At 37.5% G+C, this 26,418-nt stretch overlaps 1 protein-coding gene and 1 long non-coding RNA gene across 5 annotated transcripts in view; one reads left to right on the top strand and one right to left on the bottom strand.

Moving 5' to 3' along the window:
- The window catches only part of CCSER1 (coiled-coil serine rich protein 1), a 650,601-nt gene that overhangs the window by 146,453 nt on the left and 477,730 nt on the right, over positions 1-26,418 (top strand). For all 3 annotated transcript variants that reach the window (XM_050338710.1, XM_050338711.1, XM_050338713.1), the window contains exon 5: positions 17,568-17,688. In XM_050338710.1, the coding sequence (XP_050194667.1) occupies positions 17,568-17,688 (121 nt within the window). The remainder of the gene's footprint in view (positions 1-17,567; positions 17,689-26,418) is intronic.
- LOC126652120 (uncharacterized) lies at positions 1,026-25,896 on the bottom strand. Of its 2 annotated transcripts, none has more exons than XR_007631884.1 (3): positions 25,677-25,896; positions 20,143-20,222; positions 1,026-5,316 (listed from the first exon to the last, which is right to left on the bottom strand). It is a non-coding gene; the product is annotated as an uncharacterized LOC126652120 (long non-coding RNA). The 2 variants fall into 2 exon arrangements; XR_007631885.1 differs by lacking the exon at positions 1,026-5,316 and adding an exon at positions 19,740-19,790.

Here is a 26,418-nt window from a genome sequence, read left to right as displayed (position 1 = left end):
AGTAACTTTGCTGATTAAATATGGGCCTTTCTGAATTAACTGAGTATTGGATGTATTTGAAAGGTACAAATGGTCAAACCTTCTTTTTGCGCATTTACAGACTTCTCTTCATGTTCACACAGAAAAGTAATCCACAGCAGTCCATAGAAATGAGCATTTGTTTACCTATTTTTATTCAGCATACAAAATGCAGTGCATGCATATTCTATGTACCTTGTTTCTCACCATTAGTAAGATTTTGCACTTGATTTGACCTTGACCTGAAACTTTCTGAAATAACTGACCACTTGAGCGTTCCCGTGTAACACACAGTGTAAGCCTCTTTAGTGGATTGCTTTCTTCTTCATCACTAATTACTAGGTTCTTAAAAATGCAAAATTAATGCTGTGTTAATGTAAATTTTGCTGTAAAATTTTTGAAGTTGACTTCTGTTGTTGAATATTCCTATCCCCATAGCGTTACTAATTTATGTACATGACAAAGCATTCCTGCAAATTATATGCAAGGGTAATTTCTATTATATTGAACTTTAGCATTCTCACATTGTAATAATAGTAAATAAACTGTGAAAATACCTCTCAAGGGAATGCAGCTACATAGTCCAAACTGTGAAATACCTGTTCAACAGCACAGTGTTAGTTTACCTGCAAATAGAGCTTGTAATGTTGAAAGTACTCTTATTTTATCTACAGAAATGTTTCTATTATAATCCATCCAAATTGATTTCGGCCCCTGTCCCTGTTGCTTGTTCAGTGAAAAAGTAGAAAATTTCTTTTAAACAGTCATCTGCATTTTCCTAAAAACCAAGAGCAGAGTCACTCTGTAACTGGGAGGCAAAAGATCTATTTAAGAGAGAGAGAGAAGTGGCAGGAGTTGAATGTCTCCTACCTGCATATACAGAAGTGGAGGCTAAAAGGAAAGAAGTGGGTGAAGCTTGCCGTGAGGGTGTGTGGCAGCACAGTATGCTGTTGACAGGAGTGCCCAGTGTTAGCCTTCAGTTGGCAGTGTGCCTGCATGACCACAGACTGAGCCTTCTTCCCTCCCAGAGCATCACTGCAGAATGTGGTGGGGCCTACAGTCACTTCAGTCTTCATTGTCTTCTGGTATTTCTGCTAGGATGAGTCTGGAGCAGTATAGCCCTGCACCAGGAATGTATCTGGTAGTGTTGAAACTCCTAAAGAAGAGATCTTTTTGATTGAGTGTTTGTTTTTTTTTAATTTGTTGTTTGTTTTGTTTTGGTGTGTGTCTAAACTAACACTTGTGAGTCTCTGTTTGAGTGCCTGAATAAATGCACTGTTCTTTAAAAAACGGAAGAAAAGACCCTGTTTCTGACAGTAAAAGGGATACTTGTTTGGTATTAAGCACTTAGGAAAACACAAGCATTTTTTTCATGCTTTATATTGACTAGCAAATTGGGCAGGATATCAAGAGGTTTTTCTGCCTTTCATTGGCTCTGCAAGCTAAACACTGTTCTGTTGAGATTTCAAAGCAAGAAGCTGGAAGTTTCTGATGCAGGAGTTTGTTGAATCATGGTTATTTGAGACATTTACTGTGGAGCTATCAAGGAAACCCTCTCTCATTTGACAGTCTTTCTTTTAAAGCAGTTTTTAATTTCCTGCAGTTTTATTTGTACTTGTTTAGAAGACATTGTGTAATTATCAGTGTGAGTTACCCGGAAATTCCAACAATGTGACAATGTTTTGCCATCTTTCCAGGACATGTCACTGAGGATATACCTGTGTGACTGAGTGCCCTCCAGATGCTTGTGACCAGATTGCTTTGTAATAGTAATGTCTCGGATTACAAACTTTTCTTGTGATGTTTCATTGTCCTGTGAGAAAGTATAAAGCCCAAAATGGTTGTTACTTCCCTTGTTTTCAATGTGTTAGCAAGGCAGAACCTTTACCTAATACTTTTCTGTTACTGAATTTCAAACTGAGTTTGGTTAGATTATTTAAAGTTACTTCTTCATTCTCTTTGTATTTATGACAAGTTTCATATTCCATAACCCAGGAAGAGAGAACAGAGCTCAGAGAACAGACACTCAGCAGTGTCAATTGACTGGACAGTGTCTGTACATCAGCAGAAGGACCTCATTACTGCTTACTGCCACAGCAGGCTCCACATCTTCATGTTACAAGTCTTCAGTAGAGGTTTGGGGAAGCTCCCTGCTGAGAACAGCTACTGGGCACATCAGCTGTATCTCAGACTTATATTATATGGTTTTATTTTTTATACACTTTGTATACTCCTTGTCAATACATTTCTTTATTATTCAGAGGCATAACTTGATGATTTTAACATTAGGCCATTTCTGCACAAAGAGTACTGAAGTAGAGACTGTATCTTAACTCACAGTTTCTTTTTGGTTTGTTAACTTCTTCTAGTTTACTAATGTTTCTCTTGCTCTCAGTTAGAAGACAAGCTACCTCTTCTATATCCTTCAGGGCTATGCCAACATCAGACAAAACACAGAGCAACATGTGACCCCCAGAGCTGGTTAAAACTTCCTGCACCTTAGGCTTTAGCTACTGAGTCAAACACCAATCTGAGGGCTATTCTTTCTGGCTGCTAGAGTCTGAAATCCTGGCTTCCACCATCCTGAAAAGACACCACCAGTTGGCTGCTATTTTTCTAAAAAAGTAGTTTAAATTAGTTATCTAAGAAGGAAAGTTTCATGTATCCCATAGTAAATGTGTGTCTTTGAGATCTCCATGGTCGACCTTTTTCTCACACTTACAGAATCACAGAATATGCTGAGTTGGAAGTAACTCACAAGGATCACAGAGTCCAAACCCCAGTCCTGCAAAGGACCATCCCCAAGAGTCACACTGTGTGCCTGAGGCTATCATCCAAATCCTTCTTGAATTCCGGCAGGCTTGGTGCTGTGACCATCCCGACTCTCTCTTAGTTTTAGTCTTTGACTACTTGTTCCATCTTTGAATTTCAAGGAACTGAGAAGTGCTGGTCCTTCTGTCATTCTTCACCTTCCTTGGGGGCATGGGGGTCTATGTATATCCTATCTGTAGCTGAAATGAGCCATACCTTGCTGTGCAACCTTCGCTTCCTACTCCATCAAAAGGAGTCATGGTTGTGTAAAGTAATCATTCCTTTCTTTCATGTTTGTGGTCTGACATCATTAATACTGACAGTACAGCTCTGGGAATCATTTGCTAGTTAGGTTGAACAGCCTCTCTGCTGTCTCAGCATTGACAGGTTGCAAAATGTTTAATGTATTACTTCGTATTAAAAACGCATTTCAGTTACAAATCCGTCAGTAGATCTAAAAATCAAAATAGATGCTCAGAATTCAGAAGTACTATAAATATCAAATTTTAATGTATTGCTCTTTCCTAGAGTGTTCATCTGTGGGTAGCAGTTCTGTATATAATCATTGCTATCCACATTGCTGGCACAGTTGTACAGAGACAAACAAGGAAATATAGTCAAATGAAACCTTGGTCAAGTGTTTAGTCCCAGGGGATTGCAGCTATCTCATGACAGTATTTTTATGCTTTATGTTGTTAGACTAGGCAATACCTCTGAAACCAAAGCCAGGAATAAGGTAGTGATGTACGAAGAAAAAGTAAAAGCATGCAGTGAGAAATCTTTGAGTAGAAAATGCATTGCCTGCTTTTTAGATCTAAATGGATGCTGATGACCTAAGCATGGTAACTTTAGCACATTTTTATGCATGGCATATCACACCTGAGTACAGGAATTACTCTTTCTAATGCAAGAAAGATAATTTACATAGCTGATCTTCCAGCTTTTTTTATGCTATTGAGTGTATAAAGCATCTAGCTGGTTTAAATGCCACTGATGGATACAAATTAATCATATAGGACAATTTCCAGAGGTGTTTTTGAGGAAGGTGATGTGTTAAGTATGTTTCCTTCACCTTTTGGATCTGTATATTGAATATTTTAGTAGGTTAAATGCAATACCTAACATGTATATTTAATATTTTATCAAAAGTGAAGTTTTATTTTGAGTCATACGCATGATATTTAAAATATTGGGTAACTTCCAAGTAATTCTTGTTTTTAAATTTCAGGGCTTTCAGCAAATGTCAAGTGTTAATCTTAAGCCCGCTCTTAAATTCTAATCAGCTAAGAGCATAATTGTTCACTAGAGAGTGAAGTCAATTACCTTCTTATACACAGTGACTTCAAGAACTATTTGGAAGGAAGTTCCAGAGTTGGTGACCACGTTCTCCAAAATGGAAGGAAATACTCTGCATACCAAAGATCACAGTAGGCACCCTCACTTTGAAGAGACAAGGGTAACCTTTTTGCCCTGGCATCTAGAGTGTTTTTGAAGTTAGTGGGACTCCTTCCAGTGAGGTGAAGATTTTAAATGAGGTTGCGGAAGTGCTGGCTGTTGATCTTTGGATGAGAATGGAGCAGTACCATTAAGTGCACTACATTTTAGAAACCTTGGAGCTTATTTCTTCTGATTCACTATGTAGGTTACAACTTTTCTAGAGTCTGGACATTTCTCTGTGTGTAGTGTTTGTGTGTGCCATCATTTTGGAGCAAGCTATAAAAATATGTAGTAAGGAGAGTATTGTCCCTTGGAAACAAGTGGTGAAGGCTGATGGATGTAAGCTGTTTTTATATAAGGCCACATTCCCTAGTATTTAGTTGTAGGTAAAAGATGTCTCCAGGATCACTGGATTAGGAAAAAAGTGGTTTATCCTAATTCTTAGGTACCTCTGGAAATCTGGTCCGTCTGCACTCCTTAACTTGCAACAGGATCTGTTGTACTTGACTGGTGCCTCGGATGCCTCTGGCGTGACATCTGAAGTAAAGATCGAAGATTTCCCAAGGGAAGATGGAACGTGGGGCTGTGAATGTGTTCTCACTATTTAAATAATCATTAGGCCAGATTTTGCTGGATTCACAGATGCACAACCAGTCTTCCATATTCATGAACACTCTTCATCTGCTTTGACAAATGGTGCAATTTGAGAATTAAGCTTTCATCTTTTTCCTTCTGTTTAACCAGTTCACCTTGGGTTCAGAAATTGTAAGGTTGCTGAATTCACAGACAGCTCCAGGTGAATCTGTCCATTTAATTTATATCTTCAGCTAGAGTGTTGTCCAGTGAAAATCAGTAATGTATGTTTTACTCCTATTTCCTATGCATCTTCTGCTGATTTAGAACATAATGACTTTTTCTCTGGAACAGGTTTTCAAGTTATCTTCCTGCCAACTCCTACAGAATTTCCCAGTATCCTCTTCTATATTTATAAAATTTATAGCCTAGATTAACACCTGGTGGAGAGCAGGAGAAAGAGCATGTAGTTCTCTGCTGTTGGGGGAGACAAAGAAAAGAAAAAGATTCAATGCAGGGTTGAAATCATGCTTTAAATAAAACATCATACTTGTCCAAAAAACATTTACAGTATTTCCTCAAGTAAAAACAACAGTATTGATAATGGTGGCAATGCTTATCATTTGCAGTTCCTGTACTAATATTGTCAGTGTACACTATTGCATTCAGTTTAAAAAGTGCAGCAAACCCACCTGACCACTAAATGGCACTCTTTCCTTTTCAGAGCTAACACTAGAGGAAAGGTATTTAAATCAAGGTAGAGGGATAATATGCAAATATATGTTTTCTTCATATCTAATTCCAAAATCGCTGTTTGTCACTGAAAGAAAACTAACTTATTTATTAATTTTTTGCTTTGCATCTGGTATGGCTGGTATAATCTGAACAGAAACTGATGAATTTGTAATGACTTGGTTTTAGCTGTTGCATTGCTTCGTAGGTTTGTATCACTGCCTTCTGTGAAGAACTTCACCCATAACATGAAGAAAAGCAACTTAATTTCTTTGCAACTTAGGTTTTTATTTGATTCTTGTTAGGAATTTGAATTACTCCTCATTGCTAAGTTTTTTGATGTTTAATGAGATTAGAGCAAATGTAGTGCAGGCCTGGATAGAGACCAGTGAGGTCTAACCATTTTGTTTTTTTCAGGTATTTTCACATGAGTGTCAAGTACATGGAGAGTTAACAGACATCTGCATGTTATGCAGAGTTGTTACCTATGCAGAAGAAAGTATTTTTGGAAGAAATTAAGCCCATGTAGTTTTACATGTAATTTTCTGATACATCAATCTTCTTTCACTGCATTGTGTTCTATGGGACTTCAGTGGAAATACCAGTATCAGATTCGAAAATTACATAAAGAGAAAAATGGTTTAGATAACTTACTTAAAGAAAACAGCCTCCCAAATACTTCTATACAGGCTGATGGTTTCTTTGCTTGCCGTGACTGTATAATTAAAAACACTGGCTGACAGGCCAGTATAACTGAAGCATCCATGTCACACCCTCGAAGTGTGACTTTGAACAACCAACTTTTGTGACTTTCTCAGATAGGGGCCTCAGTTCATCAAGTCCAGTCTCCCAAATAGTAAAGTAATTATACTTTGCAGAGTTATGCTTTGCAACCTTAAAATATATACTTGACTAACACATATCTGTCAGAACAGCATTAACCTTAATTTTAAATATGTTCAAAGACAGTCAGTCACCAATTTTATGTTTAGTGTTTGGTGTTTCCCCCTGCCCCCCCCCCAAAAAAAAAAAACAACAACCTATTAACAGTTTGACTACTGCTTGTTTAGGGAGGTCTGGAATTTTCACACTTACAAGATCACATACAGCAGAGTGTACCCTTCAATCATCTTTACAAGGCAGGATAGTAACCAAGTTAAGCCCGACTTCAGTGACTTCAGAGTCACCAATTCCATACTGGTAGAGCCAAAGGCTTGTGTTGGATGTTTTTGCAGTGGCAGCACATTGAGTTACTGGTTTACTCTGAACCAAAACTGCACTGGTGTAGTGCTAATCTTTGTTTCTAGGGCTAAAATCTTACTCTGGGCTCCATTTAAACAGTTTTGGTTATAATCATCTGGTTTAATGGCTCTTCAAGATTGCTGAGCTTGTCTGATATTTTGACCCCGGACCTTTTTACCAAGTATAATCTATTACTATTTTAATTTATTTTTCTTTAAGGTAAAATATATTGCCCTCAAAACTTGGTTGGATTTCAAGCCCTACTGATTTTTTTTTTTGAATATTTGAGACTTTTAGAGGAAGTGTGAAAAGGCATCAGCATAATGATCAATTGTTTTATTGCTTTTCAGAAAGGTGCATCTATATTCCTTGGCATGTGCTTTATCTGCAGCATAGATATATGACTAGCAGTCTGAAAATCAATTGGAAAAATTATGCTGTTATTTTGACCATTAATTGGAAGAACTCCTCAGATCACTTACAAACCTGGTGTAGCAGTGACCTCTACTCTTCAAAGTTCTTCATCAGGACTAAAAAAACTGAACTTTTGGAAGAACCACAGGATGGACCTGTGACACATGTCAGATTAGATGATCCCAAATAGTTTCATTTGGCCTTGAAATCTAGTAAATCATATGCAGTAATTGTAAGGTGTAGCAAAGTCTGCAAGCTGTGTAAATGGGCAGAGTTTTAAAAATGCGGGTACAACAAATGGTATTCTGTTTCTCCGTTTTCTTTCTGGCAAGAGAGGCTTCATACCATTCTCTTTCCTTAACTACCACTAAGCTTTCTTGTCATCTAGCCAACTTGTGAATATCATTTCCGTGGTATTGCATAAAAAGCTGTGTGAGCAACCTAGGAAATTCTTGTGTTTGTTGTCTTCTAGTGTCCATCTTTTGCTTGCTGTCATGATATAATCAGTGAGCAACCTTCCCTTTCTAGTCCTGTGAACATACAAATGTTCTTCGTTCATGTCCTGGTTTAGAGGGTACCTGATGGTGGATGCCCATAGGAGGAAGCTGTGTATTCTGTCTTAGCCTGTTATTTCACCTGCTGTTCTTTAAAACCTCTCTATTTCTCCTCTTGGTTCAGAGGTCTATCAGTAGGTGCTGATAGTGCTGCTGGCCTTGCTTGTGGAATACTGAGTGGAAGGGCTGTGGGTGATGCTTTACCTACTTTCCTCTGCTTTTCTCTGCTTTACCTACTTTACCTACTTTTCTCTGCTGCTTTGCAGTTACACTGGAGCAGTCAGCTGGAGTAGTAACAGCTGTTTGCTTATGCATGATGGTATGCAAGATTGTTCAGTGAATGCAGACACGTTTGGGCTGAATTTCCTTTCCTGTCTGAGCGTGGGGGCCAGGCTGCAGCTTAGGCCAGGTCAGGTCTGTAACTACTCCAGACAGAGTCTATGAAGACAATGGAATTGACTTTTCCCAGTAAATGTTTATTTTTGTTTTCTGAAGGGGTTGATTTTATTTAGTATACATTTTTGTTAGATTTACTAAATAGTTCTACAAAACTGATTATGTATGATTTTGACACTTTTAGCACTAAGAAAAACAAAACCAAACCTCAATAGCAGTTAAGCACATAGTGATTTTGAAGTTTCTCAAGGGAGATGGGTAAATATTGGAGTTAGTAACTAATTAGTGTTTCAGAGTTGGGGCAGTTTAATCACTAAACAAAAACAATGGCCGCAAAATTCCCTGGGTGTGGGGGGTGTGTGTGTGTCTTGATTAGTTGGGTGGTTTCTGTTTTGTTTTTGAAGGAAACCATACCCACCTTAAAGAGACAAAAAGGAGGAACGTGTATTGGTTGCATTGTATAATAAATATGGAAAATGTGTTCCCTGAGAAAAGAGAGGGAGGTCTTTTTTGTTGTGGATTCCCTAATCGCTTCAATGTTGTGTGTAAATTTCTCAAGAACAGTATGCGAGTGACTTCTGGGAAGGAAGGAATGAGTCTGAAATACCTACGACCAAAGTGCTGCTGTAGGGACTGCTCAGTGATTTGCTTGTCACCGGAGTTGACAAAGGCTGTCGTTCTGTGACTGGAAAGATGAACAGCTCTACTGGCAGCTGTACCTGGTGCTCCTGCCAGTGACTGCCAGTATGGCTGTAATAGAAATCCAAATAGCCTCGTAATCTTGCAAAACAAAAATGCCTCATACAATTTTTGTGGTGAGCTTTTGTTGTTGGAGTCTGCAAGGAGAGGTGACATTGTGGTTTTATTTAATAATTTATCTTGGGAAACTGTGCTTTTGGAGGTTATCTGTGTACTAATTGTTAAAATAAATTTCTTGTGACTACAACCATTCAGTACAAACCACAATAAATTAATCTTGCTTTCCCGTCAGTCTTGATTTCAGCTAGGCCTAGATTAATAGTTGAAACCAAGAGACAATGCTCCTGAAAACACTTGCTATTGAGTTTTGACAGGTTTACTTGCGGTGAGTGACAGTTGAGGATATTGTTGTTAGAGTAGTCATTCCTTCAGGGGCTTGTATTTTGCCTACAGAAATGCCCTGCAGGCCTTTTTATATTCCTCCTTTTAAGATGCCAGTGTCACAGTCACTCCTGTTTCTCTCCTTTTCTTGAAGGCATCATGTAGCTTAAATAGAAACCCAAATGTGATCAGACCTGGAACTAAAATTATTATTTTTCTCTTGGCTGAAAAAGGAACTTGTAGGCAGAGAGCTCTTGTGGCAGGTGGCATCCCTCTTGGGTTTTCCTCCATGTTTTGTAGGAAGAGAGACAAAGGTTTCCCAGTTTCTGATACTTTATGGTTATTACAGGGGCACGGCTTTATGCTTCCATCTGAAACTGGCACTTTCAGTAATACTTCTTCCGTTCTTAATGGAAAAGTGGAGTTTTGGACTGTTCTGTTTTCTTCCGTCATCCAGGACCCGTGGTGTTTTTGTTTTCTATTACCCACTGAGAGCTCCTGTGCCTTGTGTGCCTCCCAGTGAGGCAGCCTTGCACTTTATAGCTCCATTGGTAAGTCAGGAGGACCAAGGAGTCTGAGGGCTCAGGCTTGTGTATAGGCCAAGAACAGAAGTGTACTACCTGCAGAGGTCGTCTGGACCAGCCTCCTTTATCCCATGAACCTACCTGCAGCTGCTACCTATGGTAAATTAATGTAACCAGTTATCTTCAAAACCTCTTTGTAAATAAATTGATGCACTTATATGGACCATGTGGTGATTACTACCATGCATAGAGACCAAATGACTGAGCCTCCACATCTTATTTTAATGGATATTCATACTGTTCAGTTATGAGACTTCCTACAACGTGGCAGAGTTAGGTGTGATTGGTGGGGCTCAAATCATTAGTCTTTCATTATAGTCTTTCTCTCATTTGTGTACATGGTTTTTATTCATGCTCACGTCACAAAACAAGTCACAGACTATAGTGCTAAAAATACAAGCCTGTGACTTCATCCTGACCGATAGTTTTGCCAAAAGATAATTAAAGTTAGTTGTTATTTTAAAAGTCCTAATGTTAACACTAAACCAAGGCTTTTTGACACTGAGAAGCAATACCTACCTAATGGATACAGAATATGCTTTTATTTTTAAAGGTTGACTTTTCAATTCTTTTGTAGGCTGCTTGGAACAATATTTGCTGTAAGTAGTTCACTGTGAATAAGAAAGTATTTGAGAAGCAGCCTCGAGCACAAAGAGATATACTTAGAATGTTTTAGGTGTACAGTAGTTACAGCTGAAAAAGTAACCTACTTAATTTTCCATAAATGCAGTTACACCTCCTCCTGGAGTTACTACAGTGATCCATCATTGCAGGAACTGCAGCAAGGAGAGGTTGTTTGTGGAGAGGTCAGGCCAGAGCTATGGAACAGGTTTTGTATAGGAACAAATGCAGATTCTGCAGCCTGCAAAAGAAATGACTGGCAATGTATCCAAAAGAAGCCTGTAAAATCCTGAGTGGAAGGTGAAGGGGGAATTGTCTTTTCCATGACTAAAACTGAGGGAGTCAGAGGACACTACCTGGTGGCAAGTTTAAAGTGGACTAATAGGAATATTTCCTCCCATAACCTATAGTTCAGCTTTGGAAGTCTACAGGACAGTGTGGATGCTACGAGTTTGTGCAAGAATGTAAGTAACTGAACAAATTGATAAAATCCATGAGGCATTAGTAAATACAGACACAACCACTCTATTAAAGCAAGTCTGAAAGTCACTGCAAGCTGGAGAAGGCTACTTGAGAAAATTGAACACGTGTTAAGTTGCTATCCTGAGTCATTTCTCTACCTCAGGAGAGACCAAGCTACAGTCCTTTTGTCAATACATTGTACTTAAACGAAAATATGCAAGAAGTGGGCCACCCCCATTACCTGGGTGTTTGTTTTAGGAATAAGTGTTTCTCCATCACCCTGTCTGTAGGGTCCTTATGTGATCAGAGAGTATCTTTTCATTCAGTATCAGCACTGACATCAGCATTTCATTAATCATGAACATTGAAAGATTACAGTTAAATTTCTTACACGTGGAGTGCAAGTGACTAGCCCCAAATTTCACATGTGGCTCTTACCATATTATCGCAGTGGCTTCTGACAACAAAAGCAAGGGTGCAGATAATCACTGCAGAACTGCTGGTGTGTGAGAAGAATTCCCTGGCTCCTCTTAACACTGCATTATGTACCCTTCATGTTTGCATGCCACTGTACATAGCACAAAGCAGATATGTGTGTGCAGCCTTTGTGAATACTATAAAAGAGCCATGAAACATAAGAACCTGATAGAAAGTAATTCATTTGCCCATAATGGGTCTGTAATTGTTGCTATTACAAAATTTCTGATTGTGACTATGTTGTGTTTAAGAACTGGGCCTGTGGTTTTATTGCAGAATTATTACAGCAAACCCTTTGGGAGCTGTGAGCATATACTCTCATTCTCTTAAGTATTTATTTGGCCAATATTGTGAAATGTAGTTGTTTCTAAGGGACAAGAGACCCTAGAATAACTGTTGAACTACTAATAAAATAGAGATCCATTTAGTTTCCTTTTTTTCCTTCAAAGACCATCATCAAATCTAGAATCAAGCAGCAGGAAAATTAGACTTTTTTATTATTATTTTTTAATATTAGATTTTTTTTTTAAGCAGACGTGCAAAAATGGCTTTCACACAAAGTACCTTGACCTTTTGTTGTTTTGAAGGGACTGAAAGTCTCCCTGGGCTTTCAGGTTTAATAACAAAAGTTATTGTATTTCTGAGGGTATGAAACTGAAATCATACACTTGGTTTTGCTGAAGTGTTTCGTGTAGGTGATGTTTGGGGTTGATGAGGAGACAAGTTGGAACACTAGTTCTTTTCTGAGTGGCCTGACCAGAGGAGGTACTTGTGCAGTCAGGAAGGGATTATCATGGTGATTATTCAGTTTTTCCTGGACATACCACAGTTATTAGGCTGGATTTCAACATCCTCTCTTATATTCTATTTCTAGTGTCATCAGCTTTCCTAGGAAAATAGATTGAGTTATATGATTGAAATATTCCTTTTTCTTTCCTCAGCTCTTCACTTGTCCTACTGTACTAAAGGAATTGACAGCAGATCCACTATTCCTTTTTTTGGTTGGTTGGCGTTTGTCGTTTGTTTTTTGTTTGGTTGGTTTGGTTTTGATGTTTTTTCTTGAGCACAATTTCTGTTTCATATGTAACAATTCTTTGTCCTGAGTTTCCCTTATCTGAAGAATTTGCATGTGGGTTACATATTTTGCAACTCTTCCTTGTTCTTTGCTCAGACCACCTCAGTGTAGCTCATTTCCTGAGCCTCTTCATGGGAGAGACACACGTGTGAAATGTGCTAAGATGTAGATGCCCACACTGAGAATTGGTGTTCCAGGGTTATCAAAACATCCCTTCAGGCCTTTGGTAGTAAAAAGAATGTGGGATTGGATATTGGGATCCAGACATTGCTCCCCCACACTTCAGTCCCCTCTCTCCTACAGTGGCAGCCGACAGATATTTCAGAGTAAAGTATTTAGCACCTTCTGTGCTCCTGACTGGTTGCATAGGTTTTTACCAAAGCAGAAGATTTTTTGGTAAAAACAGTGGCTGTTTCCAGACTTGATCTGTGTCTTGAATGATGAGAGCTGATTATTTTAAACTTCATAGTCATAAATGTAAATGTTTGAATTGCTAGGATAAGGGCTGAGGTTTTTTAAAATCCAGAAATACCTAAGTGGTTTTGTCTCCCTGTGTCATAATTCCCTTATGCTTCATTGCACACTGCAAATGAACATTTCCCTTCTGTTTTCTCTAAGCAGGTAGTACTTGCTGCTAATTTCTTCTAACCATCACTTGCATCTTGTGTCAATGGAGACTTTTTTTCTTTGATAGCAAACAGTGATAACCAGATTTTCTTTCTCCCCAATTACAGAAAAAAAAAAAGGGGGGGGGGAAAGTGCATACAATTAACTGTTTGAAATACACGATGTAAATGACACCCCTAGAACTTGAAAGTCTTTTTATTCTCTGGAGAGATACATTCTATTCAGTTGCTGTTGAAGGCTTCATACTGTCCTACTATTTAGGGAATTAAAATTTTTTCTCTGGCTGGTTCAAAGTAGAAGAAAACTGTCTAATTAGTCATTCTCATTGTTCTTGAGAGAAACAGCAGAGGGAAAAAAAAGGCGGCTAATGTTTCTCTTTTCCAGATGTAGAGATCTGTTTTGATAGTGAATGATGTTCTGGGACTGCTTAAACCAGCTAGGGTAAATCCAAGCCAGCACTCCTAGTGATAAATATATGGGGTACTTTTAAAACACTTGGCAATGGAAGAAAACAAGCTGTATGCTTCATTAAATTGAAGAATCTGGGGAGAAACTGTGCAACTTCAAAAGTGGTATGGATCTTTTATAATAGCATTCTATGAAGTTAGACTGTTTGTTTTCCGTTTCTGTAGAGTTGTCCTTTACATGACTTGTAATTGGTAGGTAGTGTCTTTTATTTCACTAAGAAAAATGTTTCTTTAATGATAACATACCTAAAGATGTTCCTCCAGTTGTGTTATTTCACTACAATTATTAGCTTGTTCATGTAATGGTTGAATTGTGAATAAAGGACTGAAAAATACAATCTTACCTGCATTCAAATTACTTTTTTTTTTTTCAAAAGTTATTTGGTGTGTAACACCTCAGATAGTAAACGTTAGTTTCTTAAAGAAACTGCTGCAGGTGGTGTAAAATCAGCTGATTGTTTCCCTTGTTGTTGATACCTTGTACAGTTTTTTTCCAACATTCTGGAGGTATGCAATGCTACGTGTGATAATGAACCTCTACCTACAACATGTACTTCATGTTTGTGTGCCATTGTAAAAATGTAGCAGATATATACATGAGCAAATATATATATATATATGAGCAAATTTTCTTTATTGGTTTCTTTGTTGTGTGCCATGGCTTTAGTAAGGTTTTCAACACTGTCTCTCATAAGATCCTCATAGACAAGCCACTGGTGGTTGAGCTGGGTGAGCAGAGAACTGAGGTGGATTGAAAACTGAATGGCTGGGCCCAGAGGGTAGAGAGCACAGAGTTAGCTTGCACGCTAACATCAGGAGGAATGACACAGGCTGGGCCAGCTGATTAAATTGGTGGCTTTGCCAGACACCAACTCAGATGATTGGAAATTCTGCTTTTCTTTATTTTTCTTACCAATTCATGTGGGAAGGATAAATTTTTCAAGTTCTTGGTGGATGTTAAAAAGCCAGTTGTACACGTGAGAGGATTTATGGTTAAAAGAGGTAATGCCTTAGTGTAATTGCTTTTCTGAGGTTTGTGATATTTTGAGGATCAAAGAGATTTTGATTCATGAAGAGTGTAATATGTAGACATCACAAATTATCTTTTCTGGTGTAATATAAGCACTTGTAGATAAAAAATCAAGATGTAAAAATGAAAGCTACGTTTAAGAGTTGAGTTTGAAGTATAAAATGCAGACAATCTTAAGTAGAACAATACTCATCTCTGTCAATATTAAAGTTGAGAGTCCACATTCAAACACATCATCATAATTTTAATGCAAGTTATGAACAGATAATAAGAGCACCACTCTGCTAGGTGAAAATTACTTGCTGCTGTGCCATCGCTATTTTATGACATTTTTGTTAATTATACTGTCCCATAATGACTTGAGACTGTGTGCACAGAGACTTGAGATAAAAAGGAAGAATTGTAGTGGTTTTCAAAAGAGAGACCAAAGAGTGCTGCCTAGATGGGAAGATAATAAATTCCATTAGCTTCAGTCACTGGATGACCACTGGGTTTGTCTTCAGCTGCAAATTAGGGGATTATACAACTGCTGTATAGCATTAATTATTAAACAAAAGCAATTTCAGTTTTATTCATTTGTGAAATGTCTGTAAAGACTAGCTGTGTCATCTTTGTTACTTGTAATTCCCTATCTTGTCTGTCTTTGTAACTGCTCTGATGGACAGTGGCTGATCTAGGGCAAACCCTACACTTAGATGCTTGTCATGAAACCTTTTACAAGCTCTAAGTAATAATTTGATATTCAAGCAGTATCACAGGTCTTCTAAAGAAAAATATGTATTTGCTTCATCCTTTATGCTCCCTTTTTTATCAGTGTTTCTGGTTAAAATTCAGGTACTGAATGTCAGTATCACCCTCTGACAAACCTATCTTTTTGCAATTCTTTGTAAATAAAAGAGACAAATAGACATAAGTGTTCTTATTTGCACATATTCAGTCCCTGGTTGTAATGAGAATATAGTGTTTTGTACATTGCTTGGTGCCTACCAAATAGCGCCTTGCTAATAGATGGTCTGCTGGTTGCACATAACATAGTAGGATGAAAATCACCTAAAATTCCATTTTTTTTCTTACGATGTTTCTCAAGTTCATCGTATTTTGCATTAGTTCTATCTTAATTTGTTATGCCTGAAGTGTATAGTGTATATCCTAATTGCATACCTGTAGGTGATGTAGCAAGTTCTCCTTGTGTATGACCATGTTTTGGAGACGTGTGTCTATGATAGTGTCAAAGTTTTAATTTGTGCTGGTTCCAAAGAAAAAATGGAGTTGAGGTTTCAGTACCGGTCATCTTATGTGTCTTAGTCATTTAGCACAGTGTGCACATTAATATTTAAAAATACAAGCATAAACAAAACCTAGAGAACATCAGATGAATTAAATGTAATTACATGCAATCCCAGGAAAGTTTTCTTCCTGACAGAAGCTGCCTGTATTCCTGCTGACCTTGTGCTGCTTGCTGAATGGCTCAGAATTGCTCAGGAAGAAAAAAAGATCTTTGCGCTTTTTTGACCTTTGTAGAAATATCCAGCCCCAGTCTGACCTGTTCCTTAAAATCTACTCTGTATCTGCCTTGAAGCACCATTTACTATTCCAGGGTGTTTGTTGGGCACAGAGCGTGTCTTGTTGATGTGTGCTGAGTTCATGGTGAAGGTAATTGAGCTTGACCCAGTCAGGGCAATATGGATGAAGTTTTACTCCAGTTTTTCTTCGTTTGTAAGGGGAGCATAGGCTGTGCAAACGGTATGCTGTCTGTGGGCAGTAAGGAGGCACATAATTGTGGTGAATGAAAGGTAGGAGACACTTAAGAACTAAGTTTTCCACTGGTAAATAAATGCCATAGCTCAATGTTCCCAACTCTACCAATCTTGCATAAAATGTATATAGTTTTAAAATACGTTCTTTCTGGTGAATTGCTAAGAATTTGTCGCCGTCATTCTTGTTTTACAGGCTGTGCTGTTGGATGTGTATGTGCATGTGTGCCCTCGGTAAAATAGTTCTCTATGTTATAAAATACCGGGTGACTTTCTGTTTAAAGATAGGTCACCACATTTCTTCTCGTTTGTATATGATACCTTGTAGTACCAGATTTAATATAAGAAGCTGCTGTGCTTTGTTAAATATAACCAGCTTTTAAGTGGAGCCTTTATTCATCTCAGAAAGGTTTACCTTGGCTGTAAAGGAAACCTATAGCTTCAAAATCAGTAGGAGTGGTAACTGCTAAAAGCTAAATTATAATGACACCTGCAGTTTACTGTTTGGAACATGTATAACCTGTGACAAATATAATTGTCTGTTCGGAGGTCATAAACTTTTGGTTATTCATTTATTAGTCTTAATTGAGCCAGGTGCTCAGCTGAAATACATTGTCATTCTTCAAGCTCTAAATATCATCTAAGTCATAGCATCAGCACAGCAACATGGAGATTATTTTTATTAAAAGAAAGCATCAGATAGCACTTCTAGACCACTTGGATTTGGCCTTTTTGGGGTAAAGTGAGTCATAACAGAGACAAAAAATAAATCACTAACCAGATTTTCTCAAATCTATTTTCTTACAAAGTCTGAAATTTTTGAATGTAGGAGGTTTGTCTGGAAACCAGCCATTATTTCCACTCTTTTTCAGGCTGTGATGAAAATGGACAAAGAAGTGCATCACATTCTGATGTCATTTATGAAATATAAGTCTTTTTAGGACTCAGACACACCAAGGAGTAGAGTGACATCAGGTCTTGTGCTAGATAAAACTTAGTGCATGATCAGTCAATGTCAAAAAAAAAATTATCAAGCAAACACATTCAGGGAATGTGGAAAACAATGGTGTTTTCATTGCAGGTGACCACGGTGAAGTCTGATTAATCATTTGCATTTGTATTTATCACAGTATGAATTGATTTATTTTTTTTTCCCCTTTAAAGTGCAAACTGAGTTCACTCTTTAACGCTGATATTTTTTTTAACTTTGCAGTTTGCCGGGAAGACTCGTACCAGTCAATAGTCTCATGTGCTGCTGTAGTACTTACGCCTGTAGAGCCTACGGTGGATACAAGGAAAAAAGAACAGATGATAATGCCAGATGTGTCCAAACAGTGAGTTATTCAAATAACGTGATCTTTTACAAGTGCAGTTAAAATACCAGGCCAGATTCCTTCTCATATATGTGCGTATGCACCTCCCTTCTCTTTCATCAGGAGTTACATAGGTGTTTCCAAAAGTAGAAACTGGCCTGAGGCTAGTCTGCTACTTTTGTTCATTAACCTATATTTTTTCCCAAGGCTTTTGGTAATGACACATATAGAGGGAATGGGCATTTATACTCCGAGAAACTGGCTTTTTAAGAGGCTTAATAAGATGATTCTTTTTGTTTAAATAGTCCTTTCATTCTTGCAGATTTTTATAAAGAACATAATTCTTAGATGCTAAGCTCATCTGAGACATTTCAGTATTTTTAAGTGACTACCTCTGTGATATATGATTGCATCTTCAAAAAAGTGGTAATGGGCTTCCAAAGAAAATCTATTTAATTAATTAGACTGTATTTTGATATCTTGCATTAGATGAGAATTATAACCACAGTGTGTACAGTAACATTTGCCTTGCAGTACTAGGCAGGATCGTTGTTTCTTAATGATGGAGTCCTTGGAGAATAAAAATATTTTTCTTCTCATGAAAAGAAAGCAAACACAATGGTAAGGCCTTATGACAACATGAACTTGGGGTCTGTGCATTTTAAAGTGTGAAAGGTAATTAAAAACGTGACAATGGATAGTATGACATTTATGTTTAGTTTTCTACTTATCTTGGTATATACAAATTTAGCTTTGAACTTGTCTGTGAAGTCCTGGCTTGCATACCTATTACTGTATGAAAATAAAACTATCCTCTCATGCTCTGCCCCCCTCCCTCCCCCCCGCCCCCTAAAACAGCACTGGAGGATTAGATAAGTTGGGATGTGATCTTGCTACAGATCTGTGACTTAAGTCTATATTTGACTGTGGCATCTTTTTCAATCTGGTGATAAACCCATTTCATCTACTTTACTTGTACTTAAAGTTTAACACAGTATGTTACTTATCATCTAGGTATTATTGCAATGACTTAATGTTTGAAATAGTGTTAGCATCTAATTGTTTTAGTGTTTCAGTCATGTGGCTCTCTGAATACCAAGGAATTGGAAAGTCAATGATCTGTGAAATACAGTGCTGAAAACCAGAGTAATTTTTGTGGTTAGTTCAAGCAGCATAGAACATTTTTGCCCTCTCTTCACTTAAGGCAAACCTGCAGTGTTGTTTGACTGGGTTTTTATCTACTATTGTAAGGTTCAGTGCTTCATAATCCCTTATGAATTCAAAGTAGTAGACACCGGTACTTGTTTAGCATGATGCCACCTCCTAGACTTTTTTTTTGTTTCTCCTTATTGGTAGTAGCAAGTACATTAATCTGCTTAATCAGAAGCAAGCTTGTGCTTAAACATATTAAATGTATTTGAACTTTTCCATATGAAACTGCATCAGTGTATTAGTATCTTTAAATTAATGTTTCTGACAAGTATATTGGAAAGTAAACAGAACTATCTCGCTGGAAAAAATTTGCAACTGGCATTCGGTAAACATTGTAGAAACTTTCAACGTAATTGTAGGGAGGTGAACAAGAAAATCTCAAGCACTGTGAAATATCAGCATACTGTTCACATCTCTCGTTTCATGAGTCCCAGTTCCTGTGTCTAAATAACCCAATGTCATCTGTCCCCAATGCAAACATGCCCTTGGCACATGATGAATTCCATTGACTTGAATGCAAAGTCCATGTATGACCTGATCTGCTTGTGTGGATTATAGTTTTTGATAGTCATAGTTGGAAACAACACCAGTGCTTTGATTTTTTATGCTTGTCTTTGTGCACATGTATGGTTTTGACTTGCACATCCAAAAATTGTACACGTAACAGAGGGCTGAGCAGTGACCACCACTGAGGTCTTGAAGTTATTGCCTTCAGGCCCTGCAGGGACAGAGTATCTTTAGAATAACTAACGCTTTCTGAAACTCCATAAGAAAGTGTGTAATCCAAGCTAGATAAAATGCATGTTAGTGATAATAAAATGTTAAACAGTTACTAATAACTAAAAATTATTTTACTGTAAGCTACAGTAAAATTATATCCAAGACCTTCAGGACACAGGAAGCTGTAAAGCCTGGGAAGAGAAAGAAAAAAAAACCTTTAATGAGACTTGTGTAATATTTGATTAATGGTGTTATTTTGTTTTAGAAAGAAACTGTTTAGTGGTTTTAAATAATGTACTGTATTTGCTTAATGTATTTTTTTTGTAAGCAGTAAATGGTGCCAGAAGTGGTAGCAGCAAAGCTTAACGATTCTTTGAAGTGTCAATGATTAGATGTTACAGCATTGCAGGAATAAAAGGCTAATTTTTTCTCCCCCTGTATTTTTTCTTGGAAACTCAAACCATTTCATCAGGGAGCAATTTCTTAGTGATATGCAGGTAATTGCTAACTCTTGCGTGCTTGTGCACTGGGCAAAATCCATACCTCAGTTATTCAGCAGGAATGCACTTGGCAAGAGGAAAAGCACCCTTGATAGCTTTTGTCCTTCCACTCCACAACAGACTCTGAGGCAGAGAAATACATGGTCAGTGTGAGGTCACGGCGAAAAGTAAGAGATGTGAGTTCTACCTTACTTTACCTTCTGGGCTCTCAGCTTTGTCTAGGATGTTGCATTAACTTTGTTATATTTTGTAGAAATACAAAATTTAAAAACCTCACGCTGTCTTAACAGTTCGAAGTTATTGAGGACTCTTTGTGTTGCCATAGCGATAGATCAGTGAGTTGTTCTCTGAAGTGCTCAGGTGCTAAAACAATTTGAACATTTTGAACAGTGTATTCAGTTTGCATAGTCCTAATTTTAGTCCTTCCTAGCTGAATTCTACTATAAATAAATCAGCTGATGGCACAGAGCAATGCCATGAGGAATCCTCACTTCCATTTCAAGTTTTTAATGAAGAAACATGGAAAAGGAAGTATGGCCCAGGCAACTGTGTGTTATGCCATAAAGCAACTTAGCTTCAGCTTTGCTGGGCTGAAAGGTCAGCCTTCAAGGGGCAGTGTGGAAAAAGATGTCTCTCAGACATGTGTTCCTGGGCAGACAAAGTTCTGCTGCTGTATGATGTTACTATGTAAACCCAGAAAACCTCTCATGTGCTTCCAGTGTTTGAAAAAAGTATTAGTGAAATTCAGGTGCATCATTTTTAATTTATCAGATTTCAAGTTGAGCTGGTACTTATATACTTCATTTGATTAGTTTCTTTGGATATGACTGCCCTGCAGTTCAGAACAGTGATGGCAACATGTAGCTCTCTGAGCCGGCCAATTTAAAAGTGGTTTGTGCATTAGTATTTTATCTGCTGTCACAATTCTGATTTTGATTTTTATTTAAAGCTATTATTTGCTGTTAAATTGTTTTTAGAGCTACAGGTCTTATGTCATAAGGCAGACACAGTAATTTGACAACTGTTTTTCATGTCAGAAATATTTTCCTGAAATTTAGGGCATATTTCCAGATCAAGATATTAGAAAAATGATATGACAGGAGGTAATGATTTTTAACTAAAAGAGGGTAGATTCAGACTACGTCTAAGGAAGAAAGCTTTTACAATGAGGGTGGTGAAACACTGGAACAGGCTGCCCAGAGAAAACAGACCCCATCCCTGGGAACATTCAAAGGATGTTGGATGGAGCTCCGAGCGAGCTGATCTAGCTGAAGGTGTCCATGCTCATTGCAGGGGAGTTGGACTAGATGGCCTTTAAAGGTCCCTTCCAACTCAAAATTATTCTAGGACTTTTTTCTATGATTCTAAATGCTAAAGATCCTTTGGCAATTCTTTAAATTCTTAAGATCAAGTCAGATTTTTTGTGGTAAACACATGAACGAGGCTATGCAGTGAGTCTTTTCCATATTCTATCTGTTCCAAAGCTGTTTAACTTGTACCGTGCAATTGTACTTAACCTGAGCAAGATTCTTACACGAGTTCAAATACATGAGAAGACTTCTTGGAGCCACAGTGACTAGCTGGATGCTTACTGGTGTGAAATGGGAGTAAGGGGGAGAGTTATGGCTTTAATGCCCTTCTGTACATCACTGTTTAGTACAGATAACTAACCTGGGGCTTTAGTACAGATACACACTGGTGTCTGGAAATATTTTGGTGTGTACATAGTCTATATTCGTCAGCTGCAGTAAGCATATTCCAAATTTTAGGAGCTTTTATCTCTCTGAGAGTCTCAAATTGTAAAAATGTAGTTGTTACATCAGAAGACTAGTAATCCTTTTTTTGACTCTAGCAGCCTTGTCTAATTCCTTTCAAAAGAAGTTCAAACCAAGCTGATTATATATTGTTCTTCACTTATTCAGTTGCAGATTTTCTTTTCCTTTTTTTATCCTTCCCTCTAATTTTGTATTTTGTTAAATTCCAGGGAAGATTTTTTTCCCACTCAAAGCAGCAATGTTGTTATTTTATCTCTTGAACTTTTTGTGCTCCTTAGTGGTAACATGAAACATGGTCTCTAATGCAGCCAGATTGTCAGGCAGTGGTACCCTGTACATGATTTGTGTATGCTTTGACAGTCCATTCAAAAAGGCATGTTTTAGTTATGTGAAAAATTAATGCTTTTCAGACTTGTTTGGAAAACCTGGTAAAAGATGATTGTACTGTTTCAATTTTCTGGATAATTAAGAAGATGCACTGTATTTCATTCTTAGGGTAGTAGAGAGAGAGAATAGGGATGCCCAGTGTTGCCCTGGAATGGCGGTACTTTGAAAACTGTGGTTTCAGCTGAATTGTAGTTTACTTTCCACCATTACGTTTTACTGATAGGTAACAGGTAAAGGAGGTGGAATTTATATCCATTTCTTTAAAGCAGATAGTTTGAGTAAACATTAGCAATGTGCTTATGCTGTCTGTGGTCAAATCCTTAAATCATTCAATGATTTCAAATCATTAAAATATCTTCCTGGGCTAGTAGGAATCAAATATGTATCCACAGGGGCCAAATACATTCTCAGAATTGATCAACAGGCTTGGGTACTGGAGGTCCTCCTCAGGGGACCAGCCAGGTCTGAGTCTTCCAAGGGTGCAGGCCAGAACAGTGGGCCACGCTCCACATGTGACCTTGCAGCCTCCTTGCTTTGTGGTCCTTTGCAGGTGAGTGTGTGGCTTTTTCTCTGTGTAGATTTAAGGGTGGCTGTAACACATTAATGTGACTCACATGATAGGAAACGCTGGTGCACTGTTTGCTCCTCACACCTGTGGAAACTGGTCTCAAGGGACAGGACAGATGCAGGTATTACTGGTGAGGAGCATCATCTACCTTTCATGTGACAGGCCACCTGCAAAAGGTGGCAATCACAGCAGATGAGTTTGGGAAGGTAATTTCCACTGTAGAATAAGATGTTTGATTTGCTTTAGAGCCTAGAGAAAAGGTGGACTTTGCATAGGATACATAAAAGTCTTCTGAAGAAACATAGGATGAGCAGAATAGATCTGAGTAACAGATGTCAGTTTCCTCTGATAAATTTAGGCTTAATGAAACAAAGGTGGTTTATTTTTGTACCAGCAAGAAAAAACATAATAGAAATAATATTAAAAGTATGTGACTGGTATCACTATTTAAAGAATTAATAAATACCCAAACATAACAAAGGTAACAAGTGACAAATTAACTCTTTGCTTAAAAGATGTTACATTTGATTAAAAACTCATTTTTGATTATTCCAGTTTCCTGTCCATCTGTAATAAAACAGAGAAAGAACAAATCATAACCCATGGCTATAACAATTCAATCGTCTCCCTGTACATCCTGTATTGCTTTGTGCACATAATGGGAAAATAAGTTATTTTGTTGTATTCATGTCATCTTTGAAATGGGAAACTTTTCAGAAAACACTAAAAATATAGTACTTACACTTCATTTACTGTCTACTGGTCCCTAAACCTAACTTGTTGAAACTCCTATCTGACATTACCTCTTCTCTAGGCTGCTCAAATTGGTAATCTCTTTCTACTTGCTTTGAGGAAAAACAAAACAGTAAACCAGACTGTTGTTTCTACTTTTTTTTTATCTCTGTGTCTGGTCACTGCAAAAGTGAAAATAATTTTGTAAAAACAATTATAACATAAATAAAAGTTGTGCAAAGGAATTACAATTGCAGTGCAAAGTGAATATGGAAGAAACTTTGTGTCTGGTTATAGAATAGGAGCATCATCAGTTCTTGTGTTTCTTCTCAGTCACTGCAACCATCAGTTTATGCGAGAGATTGACAGCAAAACAATCTACATAGGTAATTTAAATATCTTAGTTGTTTGCAACCAAAGGATTAAGCAGTTCTGTGCAGCTTAATTTGATCTTTAGTTGCAAATATTGAATAAGCTGTTTTTTGAGAGCCACTAACTAATTGTAATTACAGCACTCAATATTTTCAATATTTTGTAGTTCAACTCCTGTCTTTTTCTGTGTGGTGGTGAATAATGCAGGAGGCAGGGGAACGAGGGCAATTATCCTGTGGAGGGAAGAGTTTACATAGACTTATTCTATAGCCCTGCCAAGAAAACTCTGATCCTTTGCAAATGTAGTCAGTGTTTGGAAAGATTCCTCTTTCCTCTGAGAAGAGACTTGGTTTCTAATGGATAATTGACCATGAGTGTTTCAATTATGTTGTTTAAAGTATAACTGGTGTGACTGAACTCTACTTGATGAAAAGATGTAGGGGTAGAATTTTGAGCAAAGTGTTTGAGGGGATTACTTTGATCAAAGTGTGGAGGATCAAGAACACTAAGGAATTTTCTAGTTGAGATAACTGGAACTTTAAAATAAGATGAGTCCATTGTATCATTGTGAAGCTAGTCTTTATTAATTAAAGAAAATTCAGGAAATAAAAATGTATAAAGGTAATACAACTTGTGTGAAAAGTGATGTTTCTGAGCACCAAATGGTGAAAATTTGTATAGAACTTCTGGAGTCAAAATAATTACTGTAATTTACATTGGCAGAGAGTATGACCAAACCTGACTTAAAGCATTGGACTGCACAGACAAAGGACAATCCAGTTATAGTAATCTGGAATACAAATTTCCCCTGCTTCATCAGCAAGCAACCCATAACATAACTGCATCAACAACTATAGTTTCTTAACTAGATCTGAAGTCATTATAAGGAAAACATTCTCACCAAATCACAGTGACATTTAGAAAATGGCTTTGATTTAACCTGAAGCAAGAATAAAATATCACTTTGTTCCATTCACATCTGTAAAATTAGATACCTTTGTACCATAATGTCGTTCTGGTTTTGGACATCACCCTAAGAAGAATGTCCTTTAGAGTAAGATTATCCATTTATTTATCGGACCTGAGAAAACATTTTAAATTCTTATATTAATTTTAAATCGTGCATTCTCATGCAACCATCTTTTCTTTATTCTCTGTGAACCATCATGGTCTCCACTGGACACTTCTGCAGTAGAGGAAGCTTCAGTCATCTGATTTGCTTGTCCTTCAAGCCCACACATTTCCCCAAAAGAAATAAGTCAAGATCAGTAATTTTGCACTATGTAGTTAGAGATCTTATTTAAAAACATGCCAGTTGTCACCCATATATATCTATATATGTATATATAGATATATTTATATAGCTATATCTATAAAAAAAGCTTAAGATGCACTTCATTCAAGAGTGGAAATTTTATCCCGTGTGTACTGGAGTGTCTGCTTTATTTATATTACTGAGAAGTATGAATCAGGTCACCAGTATCAACTTAATCTCAAAGTGTGACAGCCTAATACTTGGCAAGCAAGAACTCCTCTAAACTGATGGCCTTGAGTAATCATTGCAAAATATTCTTGGCATATACATTGTAATTAGAACAAGGAACCATAAGACAATTTCGAATTTAAATTTGTGCTGGGATTTTTTGTGTGTGATGAAATAGAAATTATTACGTATGTAACAAGAATCCTTAATGTCTGGAGCAATTTTAAAAGATGATGTAGTTAAAGTAAATAAAATCTTACCTGATTCCTTGAAAGGGATGGTTACTGTAGGCAGTGTAGGCAGGGATGGTTGAGATAGGCTTAGGCAATGGAACATCAAATATTTTATCTGGAAATCTACATCTGAAGAGCTGCTATTCTAAATTGAAGCGTTAGTCACTTACGGTGTTTGTTATTCTAATAAAATTACAGTATTTTCCATTATCCTATACGGCAGCTGCCTAATCCCTGAAGAGCACACCCACTGTCTGCTGGGATGACTGTACAGAGCCACTCAGGCATAATGTCTTTCTGAGGCAGGGTTGCATTGGGCCCGTGGAAAATGACTCACTCATTTACTTCATATTTAAAAGTTCCCTGTGGAAAACCAACCTCATTTTCATCCAATCTAAATTCATGTCCAACTTAGACACTCAGAACAGGCATTGTTACTCCCTTAGTTTCATGTTTTAAAGGAGATCTGGAGCTCTTATTTAGCAAGTACTTATTCAAGGGGTTGAAAGAACTTGATTTCAGGGCAGCACAAAGAGTCCTCAAGATATTTGGGATAAAGCCCTTTTAACTCAAATGAGGAGACCGAGAGAAGTGTCAGCCATGCCCATTTATCCTTTTCTTCTTGCATGTCCAAAATCTTGAAAGTACACAGAAGTTATTTTGCTGTAAAATTGGGGCAAAATATATTTGTTAAACCCTGTTAACTCAAGCTTTCACAAAATTAAGTGGAAGTGCTTAGTCTTAGGGACCACTGCAGAAACAGAATTAC

This window comes from Myiozetetes cayanensis, unplaced genomic scaffold (genome assembly GCF_022539395.1).
Source record: "Myiozetetes cayanensis isolate MyiCay16 unplaced genomic scaffold, myiCay2020 scf7, whole genome shotgun sequence".
Lineage (NCBI taxonomy): Eukaryota > Metazoa > Chordata > Aves > Passeriformes > Tyrannidae > Myiozetetes > Myiozetetes cayanensis.
The sequence above is the reverse complement of the archived record's forward strand: the minus strand, read 5'-3'. Positions and strand labels throughout refer to the sequence as shown.